The 25,929-nt window shown below is 44.0% G+C and overlaps 1 protein-coding gene across 1 annotated transcript in view; it reads left to right on the top strand.

The window, feature by feature from the left end:
* Positions 1-1,339: 1,339 nt before the first annotated feature.
* CNTNAP5 (contactin associated protein like 5) overlaps positions 1,340-25,929 on the top strand; it is a 690,244-nt gene continuing 665,654 nt past the window's right edge. Inside the window, exons 1-2 of the mRNA XM_029605214.1 lie at positions 1,340-1,484; positions 18,275-18,468. Of these exons, the coding sequence (XP_029461074.1) occupies positions 1,340-1,484; positions 18,275-18,468 (339 nt within the window). The remainder of the gene's footprint in view (positions 1,485-18,274; positions 18,469-25,929) is intronic.

The raw sequence follows: 25,929 nt of genomic DNA, 5'->3' as shown, positions 1-25,929 counted from the left end.
GTTTTCACACTGAATTCTGAGTTAATGAGCTGCTTTGCATTATATTGCATCACAGCAGCTCATTATTTATTTATTTATTATTTATTTAATGTTTTATACACCGTTATTCGGAAACATCAAAATAACGCCAACTGTTATTAAGCATAGGGGATACCATTATTTATTTATTTAGTTAGTTTTTTTTTATATACCGGCATTCATGATACAATCACATCATGCTGGTTTACAGTATAACAGGGATGCAAATAACTTCTAACTGTATCTAAGGTACGGAGAAAAGCAGTTACAAATAACAAGGGTGATTGAACTGGGCGAAGAGAGAAATAGCAGGAAAGGATAAGGTCGGTAAGATAATTACAGGTTTCAGCTACTAGACTGGCTGAGAGAACTATGTTGACTAAGTAAGTAAGGGGTTTATTACAAATTCCTGAAACTAGTATGATTGAGGGAAATATGTTGACAATGTGAGAGATTAATTAGGGTCTGGGAATGCTTGCTTAAACCTTTTCCTGAAGGTTCGGAGGCAAGGTTCTTGTCTCAGATCGGGGGGATGGAGTTCCATAAAGGGGGCCGGCTGTGGAGAGGGCCCGATCCCTTAGAGTAATATGTCTGGTGGTTTTGGTGGAAGGTACCTGGAATGATCCTCTGTATGCGTCTCTAGTCGGTCTTGAAGAGTTATGTAATCGGAGGGGGATTTGTAGGTCAATTGGAGCAAGTGATGGATGGTTTTGTATATAATGGAGATGGACATGTGTAAGGATTTAGTTCAGTTTTTTGTTTCATTTCTTATTTATGAAAACCTAGCTCATTATTATCATTAGCTCAGAATTTTGGTAAACTCACTCGCACGGCGGACTACATGCAAATGTTTACCATTTGTGAATGGGGGAGTTGCAAAGTATTTTGCAAAAGATGGTTTTGCATGAAAAAAAAACATGTCAAATGCCAATATTTTAGCATTTTTGCCCATTGTGAGATATTTTGCTTTTTTTTTTTTCACACAAAGCCTAGGTTGGCCTTGACGTAGGGCCACCTCTTAATTTGATAGGAAGAGCACGAAAGGAATTGCAGTTTTGACACTTATCACCCTAGTAGAGGAACTGAATGCCTAATACCTTTACAAACAGGGAATAGCCTACCTATTGAAATTTCAGAAAATGTTTGAATATAGCATCTAAAAATATTTAATTTCTGAATGGGAGTTTTCATATCATGTTATCACACAACGGCGAGGAAAAAAAATATCACATCAGAGAACCAAATTCTGTTTGAATTCTTCCAGCAGATAATGATGTTCAAGCCTACATAAGTCCGTGCAGTCAGGTTATTCACACTCTTAATGCGATTTCCTTTCCCCCTTTCTCCTGTAACAGATAACTGTGATGATCCACTGGTGTCCTCGCTGCCAGAGACTGCATTTGACAGCTCCTCAGAACTCTCCACCGCTCACAGCCCCAGCTTTGCAAAGCTCAACAGAAGAGATGGTGAGGTCCCGCTTTGAAGCTTCTGAGGTGTTTGCATGCTGACACTCCTATTTATAAAGAGAAGGGGGTTTATGGAGTCTGTAAAGCATCTATCACATTACTTTCTTGATTGTTTTTATGTCAGTCCAATAATATCAACTTACAAAGAATTCAAAAGGCATATATTTAAAATAGATCATTTCAGGAAAAATAGAATATTTATTTATTTATTTAAAGACTTTTATATACCGAAGATCATGTATTTATTTATAACTTTTATATACCGAGGTTCAATTATATTGCTTCGGTTTACAGATAACCAGCATTAGAATTACCATATACATGGTGTACATAGAACAATAGACAATCAACAGTGCACAATTAATAAATAAGATATACATTAAACATGGAGTATTATGCATTAAAAACATTAAATTTGTACAGTAAACAATTAATGAATAAGGTATACATTGAACATGGCGTATTATGCAAGTAAAACATTAATATGTATGGTGCAGTATAGGTAGTGTGGTGCTTTCTTGGTAGCATGGGAATTTAAGTGAAGGCTTCGGTGAACAAAATATGTGTTCACCGAAAATATGTGAACAAAATAATTAAAAAAACCCTAGATCACTTCTAGCCTGTTTCTTTACGAGGCAGAAATAAAACAAATAATTGATTAATAAGGTACCTTCACATTTTGGGGCTTTCTTGCAGAGTGGGACTGTTAATGTAAAATGATCAAAAATCAGACAACCAACCGCAGGCTTCATCTTCAGTGTTTAAAAGCCCATCTCGTCTTCCCCTGCAGCATGAATCCATAGAAAAATAGAGAAGGAAATGCTAAGAGAGACAGACTGGCCCAGGCCCTCTCCCAGATAGACCCCGAGAAGCTAGGGCTGAATTTTCAAAGGGGATCTAGCCAACCAAGTCAAGGTTTAGCCAGCTAGATCAAAGAGTGAAAGTTCACCGTGGAGTCAACCAAATTCTAGGTGGGGCTGGGAGCGGGGGTTAGGTGGATTGGAGGGGGGGGGGGGGGCTCCTCACTATGATCTTTGGTCTTTCCCAACTGATTACTCTTGAAAATACCCCACCCCCACCCCCGCAAAGCTGGGAGAAGGATATAGCCTTCCACCCTCCTGGTCAGACGTCCAGTGTCGCTGGGACATTGATGCTGCATGTGGTTTAACAGTTGTACATCCTTCCTCTCATTAACTCCTTCATGGCCTCCTCATTCCCCTATCTCCTTCTTTTCCACCCCTCGGCCTTCCTAACCCTCAGTCTCTCTTGTTCTCTCTCTCTAGTTTCTCCTCTCTTTCCTTTCTCCTGCCCATTCTCCTCTTCCCAAACCTTCCATCGTCTCTCATGTTCCCCTCACACTCTCTCCTCCTTACTGCTTCTCTCCCCTCCTCTCTAATGTCACAGGGGAAAAAACATTTCCTTGGTCCTGCCCCTCATACAGTCTGCTGCTCTTGCCCCCCCCCCCCCCCCATTATTCCCATGGGCATTTCCCAAACTCACGGTCTGGCACTTCTATGGCTCATCTTGTGAGGCGTTACCCATGGTTCACGTCTATAGTTTATATTAATCAGAATAATTTTGGATTTTTTTGAAAACTGTCCCTAAATAATCACGTCCTATAATAGGTGAATGCACCCTGCTTTGGGCAATTTTGCAGGTGCCAGAACGAGTTTCGGTGCTAATGGCCAGAACCGCATCATTTGTGCTGAATAAAGAAAGCAGAAGAGCTTGTGTCAATGAAATAGCGTCTTCCTAAAACTTGGATAAACCCTACAGCACGCATCTGCTCATGGCGTATCGTTGATCTAACCTTCGCCCTGGGGCTGGCGACTCACTAATACATAAGCTCACTAACTCACGCTCACTGACTCACTCATGCTCATTGATTCTTCTACTCTCTTTTATTGTCCTCTGTCTCTGAATAAATATATAAAAAAAAAAAAGGTTTTTACTTAAAGTGGGGATTCAGTCAGGACCCCAAAGGAATAGGGTTATGGTGGGCTACCTATTACTGCTTCCAGAGGTAAGGTCAATTGATGAGGGAAGGGACTGGCTGGAAGGCCATGAGGTTTTTGGGTTTGTTTTTGGCCGCAACCCATGCATGAGGGAGGCTGCAGCTGAGAGCAGCGGGAGGTATTCAGCTTGTGGTAAGGCAGCACTGGGAGGTCTGTGCACTGCCTCCTGCTGGCAGAGGCAGAGGCACATTAGGTGTGAGGGGAGGCACTGGCAGGAGAACTTCCCACTGCCATTGGGATTGTGGGGGATTGGAGGAGAGTAGTGGGAGCAGGCCTATGAGGCCAGATCCATCTCCATCGCCATGGGAAAAGTCAAGAGGCAAAAAGGAGAGCCTCAGGAGAGGCTCCCACTGTAAAAGAAAAGTTTCTGAGAGGGCATGAGGTTGTCTGCAGTGTTTCTGCATGCATGGGGCCACTGTGAACAATACCATCCACATGATGGGCCTGACCAACCTACTGGAGCATGTCAGAATCCCTCATAGGCCAATCTGCCCCTTCTCCTTATACAGTCAGAAGGGACAAACTTGTCAGTATGTAAGTATGCTTGCATGTATGTATTTCTATACCTATCTATTGGGCCCATGTAGTAAGACCCGCACTGAAATTCGTTCTGATTTTCCTGCATGGATTTTTTTGGCACGTGTGGCAAAAGCCAAAGGTTGAAGGGATGCAATAACGGCCATGTATGCTAATTATATATGCGTATAAAATCCATGCACACCAAACCTACGCGCCATAATGTGCGCAGTACCGTGCGCTAATGGCCCTATGTAGTAAAACATGCAGGCATCGGCGCAGAAACCCGCACAGACGCCCATTGGCATGTGAACGCCTGCGATTGACTCTCGAGGTGAAAGCCTTTCTTTTCCAAAAAAAAATGAATTAGTGGTCCAGAAGATGATGTGAAGGTGGGTAGAGCAATATCGAACCCCTTCTTGATTGGCCTCTGACCTTCCGGCGAGAGCGTGAAATGCAGATCGGCGATTCTGCTTCATTAAGAAGCTGCCTTCTCACTACTCGTTCTGTCTGCTGCTTGGCTGACCCTCAATAGCATTAAAAAAAACCCCAGTCTCCACACCGACGCTTTCACTTACCTCCTGCCCTGACTCAGGTGCTAAAAACCCGCATTAAAAAACAACCCTAACCTGATCTCCCTGCTAGCGGGGCTCCCTGCATTGCCCATGAATAGATAATTTCCTCATTTGTATGCCATTAGCATGCACTCATGCAAAAAAAACCCTAAAAAGCTGGCTTGTATGTGCTTTTTCGCCCATACAAAACCCTTATTACATACCTGTATAGGGCTTTGCGTGGGAAAACCCATACAAACGCGCATATAGGTGCGCAGAAACCCGCGGCAGCTTCAGCGCACCTTATTACATCGGCCCCTATATATCTATCTAGATGCGTGTCCATCTGTCCATCAGGCCTGTCATAGGTGGGAGTGTCTCACACTCTGTACCTGGGCTATGTCCTGGATTTACTCTCACACGCCACGATGCAGGTGCTGCACTGAGGGAAAGGATAAACCTCCAAGGCCCCAGGCATTAGGCGCACTCTGATCTGCTAAATACCAATAATGAGCTGAACACTGTGACAATGTGTTTCAACATAAAACTTTAATGAAGTGCCTGTTTAACATGAGCAAGATGGCACTTGATACGCGCTTCTCTGGTAATATCCATAATGCGGCTGATAGCTGGAAATCTGTATATCGCTCTCCCCTCAATCTCTCCCTCAGGGTCCCTTCTTTCTCCTTAAATGGAGTGTGAAGCTTCTCTGGGCAAACTAGAAATGGTCTTCCTGGTCCCTTAGGGAGTCCCTAAAATACCAGGGACCCCCCTGCTTGATCCTGATCTCTTCAATTCTCTCCTCTCACGTAACTTGTGGGCACTTCCCCCTCATGTTGGATCTAGGGAATTACCAGTCTGGTGCCTCTTTTCCTCCTCTTTCCCCAGGTATGGTACCAGCTGTATATTCTTCAATCAACTGCCAGATTGGCTACAGAATCCCTCAGACTGAGGGACACCCAGATGAGAAAAAAAAAAACAAAAACCCTCAACTCTTCACTCCTTTATCTAGGGTAGGAAAGGTGAATACAACTTCCTCCCAACAAAAAAAGCATACACTGAGTAAACCATTCAGAAACAAAAGAGAGAGAAATTATCAACCACTGGATGTGTGATAGAAATACATCTCTTAAGTGACTAAGGCTCCTTGTCAAGAATTTGGCTGCTAGGCAGGCTTCCCTCCAGCAGGGGCCCTCACTAGGCCAAGGTGGACCCACTGTAGCCACCGCCTTGGAGGCTGCATAATGCAGCAAGACCCACCTTATATAAACTTCCCTCACAGTTTGCTCAGGGCCTCATCATCTTAGTTCCTTGCTTTGGCCAACCTTGTCTTGCTTTGCTTCCTTGTGGCCTTAGTGGCATTCTTACCTTGCCTTATTCCCTGTGTGGCCTATTTAGGCCTCCTTGTCTGAATTTGTCTTGTCCCTGTTCATTCCCCAGTTCTTATCCGGGTCTCCTGGTGGCCCTCCTTGTTTGTTGCCTGCTTGTCTTGCATTTATTGTGACTTTCAATTGTTCCATTGCATGTATCTGTGTTTACCTTGTCCTATTCTTATGTTCCTGTTGTGTCCTTTTCTTGTCGTGTCCTGTCTGGGCCTCCCTGTGGCCCTCTTGCTTCCTTTGGGTCTCCCAATGGTCCTTCTTGCCAGTGGGCCTAGTTTTCCAGGTGGCCTAACCCATCTGCATATCTTTGCCTTTGTCTGTGTTCCCGTGTGGCCCGTTCTGACCTTCTTGTATTGCTCTGTTTGTTCCATTGTTCCTTGCCTGTCTGTTTGTCTGTTTTCCTGTGGGTTTTTGTCTGTTTGTCTGTTTTCCTGTGGGTTTTTCAGTGGCTCTATAGGCCTCCAATGGCTCTTCTGTGCTTGGTCTAGGCCTCCCAGTGGTCTATCTAGCGGAATTAATCCTGCCTTGCACCTCTATTACAATTTAGCCTGTGTTTTACCCTATTCCTGCCTGTGTGTGTGTGTTACCTTGTTCATTCCTGTATGTCCTACCTGGTTCCAGCCTTGCCTCTTTGTGTTCCTGTCCTGTCCTGTCCAGCCTCCCCTCTCTGTCCAGCCTTGTTCCCCTGTCCTGCTTTGGCCTTGTCTTCCCAATCAGCCTTCCTCAGACTGATCTTGTTGCTTACTCGGAATGTCTTTAGACCTTTGAACTCTGCCAGACCCGACCTCTTCCTAGACCCTGACCTTGACTGACCCCTGCCAGCCCTGACCCCGGTCCAGAATGCACCATGTAGAGAAGTCCTGCTGGTCGCCGGAACATGTAGGCCCAACCCAAGATGGACATGGCTGGACAGGCAGAAGACCTTGCCCTGTTCTCCTGTAGAGCCCTGTACCACTCCTGTTTTGGGGAAATACCTGAATCCAGCCTGCCTGACCGTGACACCTTTCAATCAAGGCTTTGGGCCTATACTATATAAACTTAAGGGAACTAAAAAGAAAAGTTCCAACCGGTTCAACGCCAAACTAGAAAATCCACACAAGACACTGGGGATCACTTGCTAATATGCAAGGTACCTACTGAGGCTTTAAAATTCCTCTAGAGAGAGGAAGAGAGAGAGAGATGCATACATGCAGATTTATATCATGGCACCAAGATATTGATCTATCGAGCAAGCGATAGGGAGGGTAATTTTTAAAGATATTTCTGTGCATAAGACAGAGCTTTATCCTTGGAATGGGCCTTTAGAAAACTGCTCACCCTGTGTGCAGGTAACTTTACCTGCAGTGAGAAGAGGTATTCCCGAGGGAAGGGTTGGGGAAGATTCTGCACTTACATGCCTGCATTTTTCATTTTTGTACTTTATAGTTTGTTGTAAGTTTGCATTTTTTTTCCCTCAGGAAAACTATCCAAACACCAAATTAACAATTGTAACTATCCAAACACCAAATTAACAATTGTAAATGTCTAAGGATAGTTTTCCTGGGATAATTTTCAAAGTGAAAGTATGCACAGGCTTTCACTTTGAAAACTGATGCCAAGCCTGCAGGAAAAAAAAGTACCCATGGCCTTAGCACCGACGTGGGCAGTAACTCAGCATGTGAGGAAGCTATGTTAGGGCACTTCCTGTTGCCTTATACACCTGATCCAGCAATATTTTGAAAGAGTAAACACTGTAGTTTTGCAGAAAATATATTTTTTAAACAAATATGATACACTGTGGCAGCCGTGTTGCATTCGGCAGAACACGGGCTAACCCCGTGAACCGCTGCCCCAAGCCAGCCGCTGAGGCCGCGATGTACCGTGACCTTTTCACGTGGCAGGATGCCACTTGCAGACACCGCGAGGAGCCGCTGGACCTTCACGCGACAGGATGCTGCCGATTTCAGCCGCGATGTACCGTGACCTTTTCACGTGGCAGGATGCCACTTGCAGACACCGCGAGGAGCCACTGGACCTTCACGCGGCAGGATGCCGCCGATTTCAGCCGCGATGTACCGTGACCTTTTCACGTGGCAGGATGCCACTTGCAGACACCGTGAGGAGCCGCTGGACCTTCACACGGCAGGATGCCGCCGATTCCGGCGTGCCGCACCTTCCACTAGGCACGTGCCACGCTACCACATATAAAGGGACAATGGCAGGAAAGTCCGCATGGCCCCTAGAGATGACATCACGGAGGCTGCTCTATAAAAGGATAAGCTTCCCAGCTGCAGTACGCTCCAGCAACAGGTCCGGTCCCACAACATTGTGCAGAGTGTGTTGGTACAGCGTCTCATCTTGTCTTCAGCCCAGCATGTGTTCAGGGTCTTGTCTCCAACTCCTGTGTTGTCTTTATTTCAGGCCTGCCTTCAGGGTTCCTTGCCTTCTGTGCTTCTTCCCTGATCTCCCCGCCTATCAGGCCCTTCTTTCCTTTGGACGGATACCTGGATTGACCTCAGCCTGACCTCAGATTACGCTTGACCGCTGTCTGGCACTGACCTCTACCTGCTTCTCAATATGTCCAAATGCCACCCATCTCCAAGCACCTTCCCTCCTGTTCATAGCAGGGACCCCACCTAAAAACCTGCCGGCCCCAGCACCCAAAGGCTCAACCTGAGGGGAATGAATATAGGCGAAGCTCCAGCTGGGTCTCTGCTTTGTCTGGTGGGAATCTGCAGGGCTTTTCCTTGCAGGTAGAATCAATCCCACCTCAGCCTAAGGGTCCACGAACACAACAAGCTGTTGGCCACCACATGAAGGATTTGGAGTCCTGTGTCATGTGGTCAGAATACACACCTAGGGGCAGATTTTAAAAAAGTACGCGCGCACGTACTTTTGTTTGCGCACCCGGCGCAAACAAGAGTACACCGGATTTTAATAGATACGTGCGTAGCCGTGCGTATCTTTTAAAATACGGGGTCGGCGCATGCAAGGCTGCGCAAAATCGGCAGCCTGTGCGCGCCAAGCTGTGCAGCCGGCCTCGGAGGGAACTTTCCTTCCGCCTCCCCCACCTTCCCCTCCCTTCCCCTACCTAACCCACCCCCCAGCCCTATCTAAACACCCCCTATCTTTATTATAAAAGTTATACCTGCCTGAGGCAGGCGTAACTCGCGTGCACCGGACGGCTGTTGGCGCGTGATTCCCCGGCCCGGGAGCAGTTTCAGAGGCCTCGGCCACGCCCCCAAAATGCCCCCAGGCCGGAAACAAGCCCAAGGCCCCGCCCCCGGAATGCCCCCAGATGACTTGCCAGCCTCAATGCCCCCCCCCCCCGACACGGCTCGGTACACGCAGGGGGTGGAAGGGGCAGCTTTTCGGGGGTTACGTGCGTATCTTACGCGTGTACCCCATTGAAAAGCTGCCCCTAAGAGCAGAAGAAGGTTAATGCACAGCTGGGGATTCTTGTTGTAAGGAAGAAACAGAGACTTTTGTTTTTGACTGTACTTTATGTACTCTTTGGGAGTTATTTTAATCCACATATTTTCAAATAAATATAGAAAAGCAGGAGCCATGCATTTAAAAGCTTTTAGTGTTATCTAATCAAATCATATCATTAAATAGATTTACAGAATGTCTAGAATGATTGATTGAAAAGGACGGGAGAGTCATTACTGATGGACTTATATTTTTTTTAGTGCATGACCGGGCCCAGATGGAATTTACTTTACGAACAAACGGAAAATAGAAAATAAAAGCTTTAAAATTTTGAGAACATAATCTGAGCCCCACATCAGATCCACAGCAGTTCCTAGGCTGAAGAGTTTGTTTACAAATGAAAGGGTGGCTTGAATTAAGAAATGTGCCGTTTGTGATTTGGTTCATTGGAAGAAGGGGCTGGATTTGGGCAGTAAAGCAGGCGATGCAGAAAGGAAGCGCTTACTCAGCAGGACGTCTGACAGCCTGCGGGAATTCAAGGTCAGCTGGAAGGTACAGAAGATGAAAGAGCACGCCGCTCTGGAAGAGAAATATAAGCACGCCCCGTTATTCAATGCAAAAGCGAATGATCAAATCCAATTTACGGAGTTGTTACTTTTACCTTTGTGGCTTATATTTACCTATTGGATTGCTCTTAGGGAGAAGGGACCTTTTGGGAGACCCTTCCTTGAGATATGCGACTTTTCATCACTGACATTATAGTTTGTTGCCATGGAGAGAGAGCAGCATTTTTTTTCTCTTGGCCTTGCTTCTAGACAGATGGCCCCTTCATGATTAATACAGGTAGAAAAACTTAGGAAAAAATTTGAATAGTAGAAAGCTACTTTGCTAACTGTAGTAAGCAACTTTGGTATCCCAATGGATCCTGACCTGGAGACAGGATGCTGAGCTTGATGGGCTTTTGGTCTAAATCAGTACGGACTTCAGCCGTGTCCCATTAGGTTAGAGGTGCTCTAGGAATTAACGCACGTCTAAACAGTAGGCCTGTGCGTTCATTTATTTATTTATTTATTTAACTGCTTTTATATACCGGCATTCGTCAGAAACATCATGCCGGTTCACATTTTAACAAAAGGTGTGGAAAATACAGTGTAACAAGGGAAAGGGAAAAACAAGGATAACAAAACCAAAAACAGTCTATGAAGATACAGATCTAAAAAACTGAGTTAACGTAGCAGAATTCAACCATAGGTTAAATGAACAGGCTTAAAAATAAAACAATTGCAGAAATCAACAAAGCTTATGACGGCTGTACATATAATCAAATTTACCGTAAGCAACAGTGTATAAAGAAACCTTACATCGGAATGGATAATCAGGGAGCAACATTACGTGAGGCAACATTACAATGCAACAGAACATAAGGTAACATTACATAAGGCGACATTACATAAACTAACTAAAGATGACATTACATAAAATAACAAGATGACAGGTGTCATTAACAGACAAGGTTATGTAGCTCAAATATTATTTGAAACATGTGTTGGCATTGTCTATGTTGTTTCAAATTGAAACAACATAGACAATGCCAACACATGTTGTTTCTTGTCAATCAAAGCAAGAGAAAAAAATGTGGAATTTTGCTTTTTCTCTTCTGTTTTTTTTTTTAGTGCACACGATTTCTGAATAGTGCACAATGTTTCAGAATAATGCAAGCTCATAGGAAACAGTACGCGCTACCAGGTAGATTTTAAAAGCACCGCTCGTGCAAAAACGGCCATATGCACACGTATGCGGGCCGCTCGCAAGCAACGTGAGTTTTAAGAATCTGCGAAGTACGCACATAAATTCCCATGCGTGCATGAAGAGTAAGGGGGTGGGAAGGGGCAGGGCTAAGACTTACGCACCTCACTCTGAAATTTTAAAAAAGCTGACCATGGCGCATGCCCGTGTGTTATCCACGCAACTTTGCTGCAGGTCCTGATGAGGAGCAACAACTTGAAGATTCAGCATCAAGTGGGGAGCTTACAGGACGAAGAACCAGAGGGGTCTTGAAGGCCTCAAACTGGTGGACTAATTGGAAAAGCTGGTTTTTCCCTCGCGTGAGCATGATGTTTTAAAATCCGCCGTATATGTGAGTAAAAGCTGCTAAAGCCCTAGCGGAAATACGCGCAGGACATTTATTCGAGCTGCCTCTTAAGTTTATATGCGCACATATGTGCAGCAGGGAGATTTTAAATGTTATGCGCCCACGATCTAAAATCGCAGCCTATCTCCACTCACGCGCTGATATGCATTTTTATGGGCGCACGCACATTCCTTTAAAAATTAGCCAGTATTTGCAAAATAGTGCACACTGTATCCGCATAGAGGTGAATTTTCAGAGTTGTGTGTGTACAACTTAGCACATCAGCACACAAACAGCATATATTTGCATACATGCTATTTTGTAAACCTCTAACATACACACAAGTAATGATGCACAAATACATTTTCTCGTATAAAAAAGGGGCGGGCCAGTGTTTTTCTGGGGAGGGGCCAACACATGCATATAAGTTTGCTATGTTATAAGCTGTCATTACACTTGTTACTGGCATATATTTACTAGGGATGTGCAGGACGAATTAGGCAATTTCAATGAAATTGCCTAATTCGTCCTGGTCCGGGGACCCCGAAACCTGAACACATTTTTCCCAAAATTTCAGGAAAGATTCAGTTTCGGGTTAGTGCCCCCTAATGTTAAAATGTTAGCGTGCACTAATGGGGAGTTAGCACGCACTAACCCAAATTTCAAAGGCCTGAACCGCGGGAAATACGATATTTCCCGCAGTAGGCCGAAAATGAAGCCTGAACCAAAGGGCTCGGACTTTGCACATCCCTAATATTTACACTTCCTAATTATCTGGTGTAAGTGAGAATAAAATTCTTTATAGCCAAATACAGTCTGGGTGAGGGGTCAGGGTAATCCGGGGGGAGAGCAGGCTGAAGAACCAGGAGGGTCTTGATGACCTAGAGACAGACTGGGCAAACTGGTGGACTAAGTGGTAAAACTGGTCATTTCCTTCACGTGCACAAGTTACAAAATTTGAAGACTGATTCACATAAAAGCCGACAAGTCAAGTGCTGAGGAAAATACATGAGTTAAATCTCCACATGAAAACGAGTAAAATTAGGAGCACAACTACTTGCGATTTAGAGATTTGTGCCACTTCTCCAGATAAATTTGGACTTCCCTGGGTAAGTGGTGGCTTTGCTGCAACTTAGCTGGATAAGTCTCAAAACCCTCTACTTGTCAAGCTAAGTAAAATATCTGGATAAGTGTGAAAATGCTACTTATCCAGCTATGTTGAAAATACCTGCTGCGTATCTTTCAGATCCGCGTGCATGTTTTTGGGTAGATTTAAGCGTGTATTTTATACCGTATACGCACATTTGCTTATAGGGTATAAAATACATGAGGATGAGCTCACACCTCCCTATACATACATATACGAATGCTCTCGTATGTTTTTTTTTTAATTTAAATTTTATTAGAATTTTAAATAGTTTAACAAGAATTTCCTTGTCATAGAGAAACAACATTAAATTGCAGGAAATATAGCAAAAGATGAAAGGAGATAAATATCACACCACAATTATAATTGGAAATTAAAGGAAACATTCTCAGGGAAACACATTTATCACATTGTCTTCTGCTTGCAATAATAAGCATATGGCACATTTCAGAAAGGAAAATGTACAAAAAGCCAAGCTCTCAAATTCTGGGCAACTCAGTATTATGCAAAAAAAATCACTGCAAATGGTCAGGTTCATAATAAAGGTAAATTTATTTAAATTCTTTTACTATACCGATACTCAAGACGTGGTCTTATCGTACCGATTTACAATAGAACAGGGGAAACCAATTAACAACTAAGTAGAAGGTAAAGTTACATTAAACAGGGAGCGAAAACATGGGAGATGGAAGACAGGAAAGATTTTAAAACGATAACAACTGGAGAGTGATAAAATAATCAATGAAAAACAATAGAGTAGCGAGACATAAACAGCGATTTATCCTAGGCGATTATTAACATAATATATCCTGTGGGAGGAGGAGACAAGGGGAGGTGAGCAGGGGGGGTGGTGTCAGGGCAGGGACTGGAAACGGGGAGGGGGGAAGGGAATAGGGAAGAGGTTGAAGGGTGAGAGTCAATGTTGGTTGATAGAGGTTCCTTCAACGGTAAGCTTGTGTGAACAGCCAGGTTTTCAGTTTCTTTCTGAAGGAGAGATGGCATTGTTCTTGCCGTATTTATTTGGCCTTTAGAAGGAGATCTCAAGGAAAAAATTTCTCCGAGAGCCAAGACCCGCTGCCTCATTGTCAAGAATGTCTTCTTTCTCTGTTGTGTGGCTCTGGCCGCATCTGGGAAGAGAGTTATTTCCCGTGACCCTCCATAATGAAACATTCTTTCAGCTAAAATGTTAAGTTGAAAGGTCATTCCATATCAGGTTCAAGGGCAAAATTAACCAAGGGAATTGCCCTGATTGAAACTTCCAGCTGAGGGTCTCGTAAAAATCCGGTGAAATCAATGCTTTCCCTGCCTCCTTCTGAATTAGTTAAATTGTCCCTCTCCAATTCCCAAGATGAACGACCTTAGAGATCGGGGTGGTGGTGATGGTGGGAATTTTCTGGTGGAATCTTCAGAACTTCTGTATAGAATCTCCTCAGCATTTCCCAAGGTGAGATCATGCTAACTTTAGGGAAATCCAAAAATCTGAAATGAGCTCTTCTCATATAATTAGCAGTTTTTTTTCTAAAGGAGTTGACATTGAGATTCTAATTCTTTAAATTGTTCCTCATAAGTTTTAAATATTTGATCCTGAGCATGGCACTGTTCTTTAAGATCTCCAGAGGCAGATAGCGCCATATCAATCTTACCAGACAAAGATCTTCCCAGTTCTGAAATAGCCCCCCAAAGTGTATCTAAAGAAATTAGAGATGGTTTAGCAGGGAGTCAATGGTGGGGGCTGAAGCTCCATGGACAACCCTCATGATCATACTTGGGAACGCTCAGGATTTCGCCCTGACACTCAGGGAATTTGCATCAGTTGCAGGGTCTCAGGGGAAATGCTAGAAATCTCAGGGCCTCTCTGTATACAGCTCAGCCACGTCCCTTCCTCAGTAAGCCTGCACAGAATTGGAGAAGTGGGGTGAGTCATATGTTCTTATGTTATTAAATGTTGTAAGCAGCATATGAAGAGAAACTGGAGAGAGGCTGCAACTGTGATTCCAGACTTGGTGCTCAGTTAGAATAAGGATGCAAAAGTCATGGAGCTGTGACTCTATTGGGGTGGGAGCAAGGAGAGTGCAGGGGTGAGGGAGAGACGAAGGGGAAGTATGCTGGGTCATCTCTAGAGGGGGAAAGCTGATGGTTGTGGGTGGGAGAAAGAGAGAAAAAGTTTGGATTAGATGGAGTGGGGGGGGGGGTAAGAGACACCCCCAAACGCCATGACACACAACATTTTTTGGCCTGTAAACCCCTACTAAATAGAGCACAAATAAAGAATTGTGTTCTACTTGACATTCCCCCAACTTCAAGTTTCAATTACCACATCTTGAGTCTTACAAAAGCTGATGAAAATGTAGCTTAGACTGTAACTATACTGCTCCACTTCTCAATTCACTCATGCAAGAAGATTGTGGGCTCATCAGGAGTGGAGGAGTTGCCCGGTGATCCGAGCAGTGAGCTGAGAACCAAAGACGCCGAGGTTCAAAATCCACTTCTCCCATTCATGCTCCTTGTGACCTTGGGTAAGTCACCTCACCTTCCATTTCTTCAGGCACAAACTTAGGGGCAGATTCACTAAACTGTGTCAGGGTTTTGCCACGCATTAAGCAGTAATAGTGGAAAAGTGATCGGTATTACATGACAGGGGCAGAAGTCGCTATGAATCCAAGTAGTGCATTTTTAAAATGGTGGAGCTGAGCTCAGAGCAGTAGGGGGCGCTCCAGGCCCCACTAGATCACCCAGGATCATAAGGTACTGGCCAGGGGAGTTAGGAGGAATGGGGGTTATTTTTTTCACAAAGAGAGGCAGGGCTTGGGAGGGATACGGCAATCAGACTCCAAATGTATTTCTTTAAATTATCTTACTGTTGACACATCAGCCACCTTGTTGGGGGCAGCAGTAGGACAGAGGTCTGCTGAGACCCCAGCCCTGGATTAAGTGAAATAAACAAGTGCAGAGGGCACGGAGGGAAGGGGGCACCCCAAAGCACTGAAAATTTGCATTTTTTCTGTTGCCCCCCTAGTTATAAGTAAATAATTTGCTTATATTGCTTTTTGCTAGTTATTGTTAAATACAATTTTTAAAAAGTTAATATTTAATATAGTTGTGGGATATGGCCTGGAAGAAAACTGAATTCTTAATCTCTTATTTCACCTTCGGCACTTATTGAGTCTTACTGTCTTCTCAGGTAGGCAATGGAAGGGCCGAGGGGCGTTGTTGGGCTGTGCTTAGGGCATCAGTTGGCCTTAATCCGGCCCTGCGAGACCCCCAGGGCTTTTACTGAGACTGGAGAAGGGACAGTGTTTGACCCACTTGGGTGACTTAAAAGATGGTGGTCCTGGGCTTTGGGACCGCCAATGTGTGCTGGAGACTGGAGGAGGGGGCTCCTAAGCCTTGGTATATGGAATATGAAAGTGTAAAAGCATTAGCGATGGTTAAGGCCCAGATCCAATCATTTTCCACGGATGGAAAGCATTTGAAATCCGCTTCTCCCTCAGAACTCGATAGAGATGTGAATCGTGTCCTCGATCGTCTTAACGATCGATTTCAGCTGGGAGGGGGAGGGAATCGTATTGTTGCCGTTTGGGGGGGTAAAATATCGTGATATATCGTTAAAATCGTTAAAACCCGCTAAAACCCACCCCCGACCCTTTAAATTAAATCCCCCACCCTCCCGAACCCCCCCAAATGACTTAAATTACCTGGTGGTCCAGCGGCGGTCCGGAACGGCAGCGGTCCGGAACGGGCTCCTGCTACTGAATCTTGTTGTCTTCGGCCGGCGCCATTTTGGAAAATGGCGCCGGCCGAAGACAACAAGATTCAGTAGCAGGAGCCCGTTCCGGACCGCTACCGTTCCGGACCCCCAGGTAATTTAAGTCATTTGGGGGGGGGGTTCGGGAGGGTGGGGGATTTAATTTAAAGGGTCGGGGATGGGTTTTAGCGGGTTTTAGTGTGCCGGCTCACGATTCTAACGATTTATAACGATAAATCGTTAGAATCTCTATTGTATTGTGTTCCATAACGGTTTAAGACGATATTAAAATTATCGGACGATAATTTTAATCGTCCTAAAACGATTCACATCCCTAGAACTCGAGAGCCGTTCAGCAAAAGAGAATCCCAGCCGGATTTACTCTTGCTCCAGGTAGGGGTGAACAACATATTCAGGGAGGAAGCTTTCGAGAGATGAGCAAAGCCTGCCATGTGCGTGTGAGATTAATCATTTCTTGAGGGCATTGTGGGAGGTGGTAATGGAGAGTGATGGCGGCTGAGCATCTGCACAGGATCAGTGGCCGCCACTTAGACGTATATTTACTTACCTGGCTGGTTAGCTGGCTAAGTGGTGGGTGGGGGCAGCAGCACAACTGGGAGGAGATGAGTGCGTAGCTGGATAATTTATCCATCTAACTCCGATTTCCAGAGTTGGCCGGATAACTTATCTGGTCGTACTGGAGACCTGTCTTAAATGTTTAGATAGCCGGGCATATTCACTTCAGCTGTGTAGCCAGGCTGCTAAATATCCCAGCTAAGTTAACCAGATAGATGTATCCAGCATAACTAGCTCAGCCGGATAGAAGATGAATATGGACCTTGGAGTGTCTGCAGTAGCTCTGCCCCCTGTTTAACCTGAATATTTGTATTCAAGCTTAGGGTAAATCTCTCTTTCCTCAGCTCTAAATATTTCATAAGTAAGACTCTTTCATGACAGTTGCTATTCAGGAAAACCTGAACATTTCCTTCTGTTTTCCAGTTGGATGTATAAAATGCAGGGGGAGAACGATCCCCAAAGTATTCCCCATTTTTGATGTTTCATCAAAAAGGTTTCCATTAAATGCTTTGGCAGAACATTTGTGAAGTTTGATGATGAACCAGACAAATTTGGCTGGTTTACTCTTGTTGTGGGGGAAAAAAGGAGGCCATTTTCTAGTCTCTATGAGGCTTTTGCAGGCCTTCAGGTGCTCTGTACCCACTGATCAGCAAGCCAATTGTCAAAGGAAAACTCCCCTCAGAGTTTCCCTTTGACAATGTACAGTGTGCAGAGAGATTTTAGGTGCAAGATATATGGGTTAAAGCAAGCAAGCAAGCAATCATGCCATCTACCCTGTCATAAAAGCAGTGGCTAAGGTTGACGTTCGGGTTTTCAAATTTGTACAAGTTTAGATGTATTTATTATTTAGTTTATTTCCTATTATTTATTTAATTATTACTTCGATTTATTACTTGCTTTTTGGCATACCACATCACCCAAAGCAGCTTACAACAAAATAGCAGTATACAAGCAGAAGCCATTTGCAGCTTCACAATGAGAAAGGAATATAATAAATTTGAAATAGCAACAAAAATCACATTTCACTTTGGCAATTAAAAAGTGTTCCTCTGTGCTAACTTTATTTAGATTAACCATTTTCACACCAAATGAGTGCTCCTGGCAAGTTACAACCAGGCTGCTGTCCCCCCAGATTTCTGGATTTGTGCCCATTGACAAATCCAGGCCTGGCTGTCTTTATTTCCAGCCCCTTCTAGCCTAGAGATCACTTCCAGACTGGCAACCCGGGAAGTACTGGCTCTTAATCTGTATTGCTCCAAGGTTGACTCGGGTTGAAATCATTTTAACTCCCCATCTTTGTTATTATCTTCTAGGCGTTGGTGGATGGTCCCCATTGGATTCTAATTCACAACAGTGGCTCCAGATTGACCTAGGGGATAGGGTTGAGATTACCGCTGTTGCTACGCAAGGCAGGTATGGGAGCTCAGATTGGATAACAAGCTATCTTCTGATGTTCAGCGATACAGGACGCAACTGGAAGCAATATAGACAAGATGATAGCATTTGGGTAAGTCTTTTTCTGATGCCTATGATCAATCATAACCAAGTGGGCAATGTTAATACAATTGAATTGCTTTAATGCTTTTGAAATTTTCTGAAGAATGAGAAGTCAGAATACATTTAATACCATTTAACAAGTTTTGGTTGATGGCACAGTGTTATTCATCTGGATGCTGGTATGAGGTTCTTTTATGCCCCATAAACTCGTACAATAGGAGTGCTTAGAAAACCGACCCCCATTGCGTTATTTAATTTTTATTATTAGGTTTTTGTATGTGTATCTAGTGTTCTTCAAATACACTGAAGTCCTCCATTTGTTCACAGAACAGGTACAGCAAGGGCAGCGGCACGATTACAGCCCTGCCAGTGTGCCTAAGCCCTGCTCTGAAAGGAACACCTCCTAAGGATGAAAAAAAATTCAGTCTCTGTATCTTGATGATCCATGATGATGCCATTAGTATCAAACCTTAATGCACACAGTTGCACATGTGAATAGGTTGAAGGAAGACCATTGACTCCAGTCTTCTAATGATGACTTTTGGTGATGCAGACAGCATTCATTGGGATCTGGAACAATATCAGCAACTCATTTCAGCTTTCAGATGGCACTAACTTTAAGTCCAATTTGGCAAAACAGAGGTGAAGGAATCTGTAATCCTGTGCCAGTTTTCGTGAGCCGTTCAATTGTCCTGAAAGGCAACAGAAAGGCGTTGGCCACACAGACCCTGGCCTGCCCGAAGGTCGTTGTCTCAGAAGCATGATTTCTTCCTCTTTCGTGCTGGTCTTGTGAGAACAGAAGAACAGCGCGAGAATACAGGCGCCCCCTCCAACCAAAAAGGCATTCTGCTGCCCCGATCCTAAAACCCCCTTGATTCTTAAGTAGAATTGTTTATTATTAGAGATTCAAACTTTTTCCAGGGGGAACTTGGTGCATTTCTCACTGTCACATTATCCATCTCCATTAATTTGGCCTCCTACATGCAGCTCATCCTAATGTCTCTAGATAACAACTCGCCCAATTAAACTTCTGTAGCCTAATATTACCCATTCTCAATGGTGTAATTAACTACTGCAATCGGCATTTCCAGTGTAGCGAGTGACTAAGAAATAGGTTAAAGAGTGTGAGGTGAAGAAAGGAGCTCTTTTTATTGGTGCCCAATAGAGCATAATACTATTGGCAATTATGGCAATTATTTGCTATTGGCAATTATTTAAATAAAATATTTAAAGTATTTCACGGGCACAGCCTGGTGCACAAAATACAGATTACTATTCAGATTGCTATCCAGCACTTCTGAAAATCTTGTGGCATTCCTCACCGAAAATAGCAATAATCTCAGTACAGCAGACAGCACCTCAGAAATGGGCGGCATATCCAACATTATAAATGAAAAGGAAGAATCTGTGGCAGCTATCAGAGACCAACAAAAGAAAAAATGAAAACCCAAAGTGTGCTGGGAATGAGCAACTGAAACGTGGAGTTTTGGTTTGGGTTTGTTTTTTTTTAATCTCGGGGAGGGTATTCATTTTTTTTGGTTTGTTTTGACATTTATTTCAGTTTGGCTCATTTGCTGAGCTGAAATAATCATTAAGCCCTCAACAAAAATGAAACGAGGCCTCCCGGTGTCTCCAACCCCCTGCCAATAAGCCAAGGTCCAGGCCTGTATGGCTAGGCTGGGCCGTGCCCAGCTGGGACCATCCCGGGCTCCTCCGACCTCACCAGCGCCCTCCACTCCCCCCAAAATGAGCCGGAGCCTGGGACCTCCCTGTCGCCCACAAATTCCTTTTATAGGCATTTTGCATGAAATGGAGTGAACCAAAAGCGGTCTTTCTTGCTTTGCATGTGCCATTTCTTGTAAGCAAATGCCTACCCCTACGGTGGGGGCGTGCATGGAAATGAAACAGCAGGCCATCCCTTATTCTTGTCTAATTCTTAGTAACTTGATGGATAATAGTGCACAAACCACAGCACAGATGTGATTTATTAACAGTGTAACAGAATATTAACTTTAATTTCAATCACCTTGATAATCAAAAGATATCAAGGTGACTTACCTAAAATGGAGTACATTTTCCAAGGGGTTTTGTGTGTAAAACTGGCACGTACGCATGTAAGTTGTACATATACGTGTGGATATTCTATTTTATAAATGTCGAGAGTATGTGTGTATTTTCTATTTCACACACACACACATTTTATCGGGATAAAAAGAGGCAAGCTAAGATCATTTCAGGAGGAGCTCAGAGATATATGCATTCGTACACTTTTATCCCTGCCAATTGACTTGCACAAGTGAAATTTGGATTGGCTTGTTTTATGCACTTCTGGGGTGGGAAGTCTGAGTGGGGGTAGAGGGTTAAGTGGTAGAGGGGTCTAGGTGAACTAGAGAAGGACTGGGTGAACTGGCGGAGGTATCTGCCAACCGGTGATTTCCAGGAAGCACTCAATAAGTATTTTCTGATACCTCCCCGACAGAGGGGGCAGCATGATTTGGAGGGGGCACCCCTCCCCTCCCAGATGATAGTTTGAATGTGACAGCAATTATGAGGAAATCTTTGGAAGAGGAGTGGAATAGAGCCACTCTTTCTTTCTGTGGTGTTTGTCTTCAAGCAAGATAAAGAAAGCATTTTCCATTTCTTTTTGCAGTGTAGAATCGCGCGCATATGGATGCCCGCATGTGTTTTCGAAAATCGACCCCTTGAAATCCAGAATCTCCAGGGTAGCTTTGTCAGAAATGCTCCCCGTTCCACACGCAGGACCCCCCTGGAGGCAGGCAGAGCTCTGTAGTCGCAACGCCTAGATGAAGTGGGGAGCCTATTCTGAAAGGATGGACTCCACCTTAACCAGGGTGGAACCCGGCTGCTGGCGCTAGCATTTAAAAAAGGGATAGAGCAGCTTTTAAACTAGGTCATGAGGGAAAGCTGACAGATGTTCAGGAACACATGGTTTGGCATGAGGTATTATCAAAGGATGCTGACATAACGAGCAAGTTAGAATATCTCAATAGAGAGATTGTGATTAAGGCAAAAGTAGCAAGGTTCATTTAAATAAAGAGCAGGTGGAGATAAATGATTCTAAGCTAACCATCTCAACTGCTAGGCAGGCTATGAAGACAATTAAAAATACCATACTTTGAATTGTCTGTATGTGAATGCAAAAAGACTAAAATATAAGACTGGAGGGTTGCAATGTATGGCATTGAACGAAGATGTAGACAAAGGCATCTCAGAGACCTGGTGAAAGGAGGATAACCAATGGAAAACTGTGTTACCAGGGTACAAATTATATCGAATGATAAGCAGGGGTGGCATAGAGTCAAAAGGATAAAAGTCCTGCAGGAAATAAAATATAGTGAGGAATCTCCATGGATAGAATTTCCCTGTATGATGGGGAAAAGTATAGCAGTGGGGGTATTCCACTGCCTGCCTGATCAGCATGATGAGATGGAAAGTGAAATCCTAACAGAAATTAGGAAACACAGTGATATTGGGAGATTTAAAATACACCAATAGTGATTGAGTAAATATCTAATCGGGACATGCTAAGGTGGTAAGGTTTAGAGATACTATAAATGGAGCAGCTCATCCTGGAACTGCTAAAAATGGGAAAAACGCGAGATCTAATTCTCACTGTGATTAGAGTTAAATCACAAGCTGATTGTGAGTAATTGCAAGAAGATTTTGAAAGACTGGGGCATTGGGCGTCTAAATGGCAGATAAAATTGAATGTGAACAAGAGCAAAATGATGCACAGGGACGGTAACTTTAAAACAGCCACGCAGGCGTAGATGAACGCGTGTATGCTGGCTTGTGCCCATGGACACAGCCATTTTATAACATGTGCGTATATATGCGCGCATCTTATAAAATCGGCTGGATGTGCGCGCCATTTTATATGTATGCATGCATGTGCCGCTTCTACTGTGTAAGTAGGGAGATTTTAATATACATGCGTGCCGACGCAATTACCAGTTAAACCAGTTCGTTCCCACTTTGCTCAGTTATAGGATAGGGCATCCTAACCCCCCTAGCTAATTAATCTCTCTCTTACCCTACCTGCCTCAGTCCTTAAAACCCCACTGACTAGCCTAGATTTTTTTGTTTTATAACTTACACACCATTTATAGCAGAAGTAAAGTATGCATTAGGGGACCCCAGTGCGTGCTTGTGTGCGTAAATATTTATGCACTGATTTCCATTAAAATTCCCGAAATGCTAATGCCCCGCCCAGATCTCACCCCTTTTTTGGACTTCTGCTTTTGTGCATGTACCGGGAGATACGTGTGCCCATGGATGCTTTATAAAATACAGGTGCCACGCTCCGACGTGCTTTTAAAATCTGCCCAAAAGGAAAATAATCCAAACTATAGATACACAATGCTGGGCTCAGTATTAGATGTCAACTGTCGAGAAAAGGATCTTGGAGTCACTATGGACAATACTGCATGCTTTTCTAGTTGCCCTATCTAAAAAAAAAAAAGAAAAAATAGAACTAGAAAAGCTACAGAGAAGGACAACCAAATTGATAAAGGGATGGAATGGTTCCCCCATGAAGAACATCTAAACAGATTAGGGCTCATCAACCTGGAGAAGAGATGGCTGAAAGGAGATATGACAGAGGTCTATAAAAGCATGGGTAAATTTGGGAATGGTTTTTTATCCCTTCCAATAGTACTAGGATTGGGGGACACTCCATGAAGCTTATAGGTAGCACATTTAAAACAAATCAGAAAAAATATTTTTTTACTCCAAGCACAATTAAACTGTGGAATTTGTTGCAAGAAGATTTGGTGAAAGCAGTCAGTGAAGATGGGTTTAAAAAGGGTTTAGACAATTTTCTGGTGGAAAAGTCCATCTTGATAGCAGTGAGACGCTTTGATCACCAGATGACAATTTAGACAACAGTCATAACAATCATTAGTGAACTTGGATCTTGGAATTTGATTGCCCCTGAAGACGCATTGTTTTGCGCAGCATTGGCAGTGTTGGTCTTCATTTTTCAATTAAATAAGTCTGATTAACTAAAGGCACATTTTTTTAAATGCAACCAAAAATGTTAAAATGTATATTCTGTTTAAACCTACAGTGTGAATGAATGAGATGACCGGGTGGTCTTTGATGTTTATCTATGGGCACACCAACAGGCTTGCTGACACCTTGGCATAGATTTACAAAGAACTATTTCTATGTTTAATTAAGACTCCTTTGGCAGTCTGTTTTGGTGAAAACCGTGGTGTATTTATGATTCTCTTTTTGTTGTGTGTGTGTGTGGGGGGGGGGGGAAAGTCCATAAACCATTATTAGCCATGTAGAATGGAGGAAGACACTGCTTATCCCTGTGTATGAGCATGAAGGAATGGACCTGTCTTTTGGGATCCTACTGGGAACCTGTGACCTGGATTGACCGCTCGATCCATCAAGCCCAGCACTGGGCCCCTATAAATTGAAATCCACACTAAGGCAGATTGATGTGCGATGCATAATATTTATGTGCACCCACAAAAATTGTGCCGCTCCAGGCAGCACGCAAAACTATCGTGCACACGACCTCCCAAAAAAGGTTAAAATATGCGTTCTTGAAATGCCCAGCACTAACAGGACCAAAGTGGAAGGGCAGGATACCACAGGGGATTTAATACCACCTACCACCAAAGGCAGATAAGTATCCCTCTTTATATTATAGCAGGAACTAAAAAATGATAATATACTAGACAACGGCCAAAGACCAGTTGCACCCGACCAGTCTGTCCAGTTACTCCTGCTCACCCTGCTGAAGATATATTCCACGTGCCAGCCGGAGGAGCTTCACTGACTGTAGGATATTATTCCTTAACCTAGTCAGCTTTAGTTGTCTTCTTTATTGGTTTTCTATCATCCCGGACAGATCAGCATATATGCTCCTATGGGTAATTCAGCATCTATCTCCTTCCCGCCTTGCCTTGCCTTCAAGGTGTGCAATAATCTAAATAGCTGCCAAGCCAACGTGCCAATGTCCTAACCCGCAGAGGGCTCTGTGGTAATGGCCCTACAATGCAAGAGATTTTTCTTGCGATACCAGGCCATTTTAATCTGTGCAAAAGACTTTGCTGTAATTTTTTTTTTGCAGTAATGTCTCTACGAAATTGTGGACTTTATCACACATAAAAAAAAAAAATCATACCACCCTGAGGCGTAACTCTGTTTCACAAGAAAAGATTTTGTTGCGCAATTTAATGTGGAGAAATTAACTATGTAAAAATTGGAGATGAGCTGATTTGCATGGCTCTTCAGCTCATTAGCAATTTTGCACAATTATGCACAAAATAATACATTATTACATTGGCCACCAAGTGAACAATCAGCTGTCTAAATCTTCATGGCCTTGTAGGATGGTACCTGGACAGTACCCTCATCCTGCCTGCATTGATCCATGTGGTTTCTGGGCAGTTGTGGCCAGCTACCCCAGGGCGTACTGTGTCACTAGCTTGTGGTTTTTTGCATCCACCCTTTGTTTTCTAATTATTGCCTTCTGTGACTGTGACAGTAACTTTAAAGGGGCCTGCGGGCACCCCTACACACATATATAATTATATATGTGCATGCAGCCAGATCCGCTGCAGATTTATATCCCGTGTGCAGGTACGCACACACGTTATAAGCTAGGCCTGGCATGTCTATGTGTGCTCCTTATTTTAAGCGCGTGTGCGCGCAGAGCAGGGAAATGTCAGCTCTGAGGCGTGCAAGTGAGGGAATTTTATAATCATGCGCACATCCAGGACAAGACCAGTCTCACCAATTCGTCCACCAGTTTTTGCCCAGTCTACAGCTAGACCCCCTCCCCCAAGACCCCCATGGTTCTTTAGCCTGCACTCTCCCCAGTTACCCCCAGTCCCCTCAGGCAGTTCATATGTGGCTAGAAACGATTTTATCCTGACTTACACCTCATCTCTGGCAGAAGTAAAGTTGTGCTGAGATGGACTTGAATGTGCAGAAGTCTTGGCCCTGCCCACATTCTGGTCTCTTTATTTTACACGATGTGAGATGTCCGCGCCCGGGCACTTGCGCGCACATGTGGCCAGCTTATAAAACCGGGTGGCCGCGAATAAGCGGTACATGCATGTCCATCTCCCAGTTTTGGCACGTGTATCGCTCTTGAAATCCACCTTTTTCTGCAGAGCATAAAAGGGCGCCAAGCATGCAGCTGGTAGGAGGCGATCGGCCGTTCCTTAATTTCACTTTTCTCAATGCAGGCTGAGGCGCGCCAGCTCAGATGTGCGCCGCGGCATTAGATGATTTGCCCCGTCTTGTCCCCATTCCAGTTTTTTTTTTGCACAGTTCCAGTAACACATGTGAAAAGTGCTAGGAATCGGGAGGCAAACAGAAAATCCTGAGGCAGGTCAAAAAACAAACCATGATGGATGCGAGAGTGGGCAAAGCACTTGATTTCCAGTTTGACAGACTGTGAAGTCACCATACCGCCCTTCCACAA

The sequence above is a fragment of the Rhinatrema bivittatum genome, chromosome 6, assembly GCF_901001135.1.
Source record: "Rhinatrema bivittatum chromosome 6, aRhiBiv1.1, whole genome shotgun sequence".
NCBI lineage: Eukaryota > Metazoa > Chordata > Amphibia > Gymnophiona > Rhinatrematidae > Rhinatrema > Rhinatrema bivittatum.
Note: the sequence above shows the minus strand (reverse complement) of the source record. Positions and strands in the feature narration are given on the sequence as shown.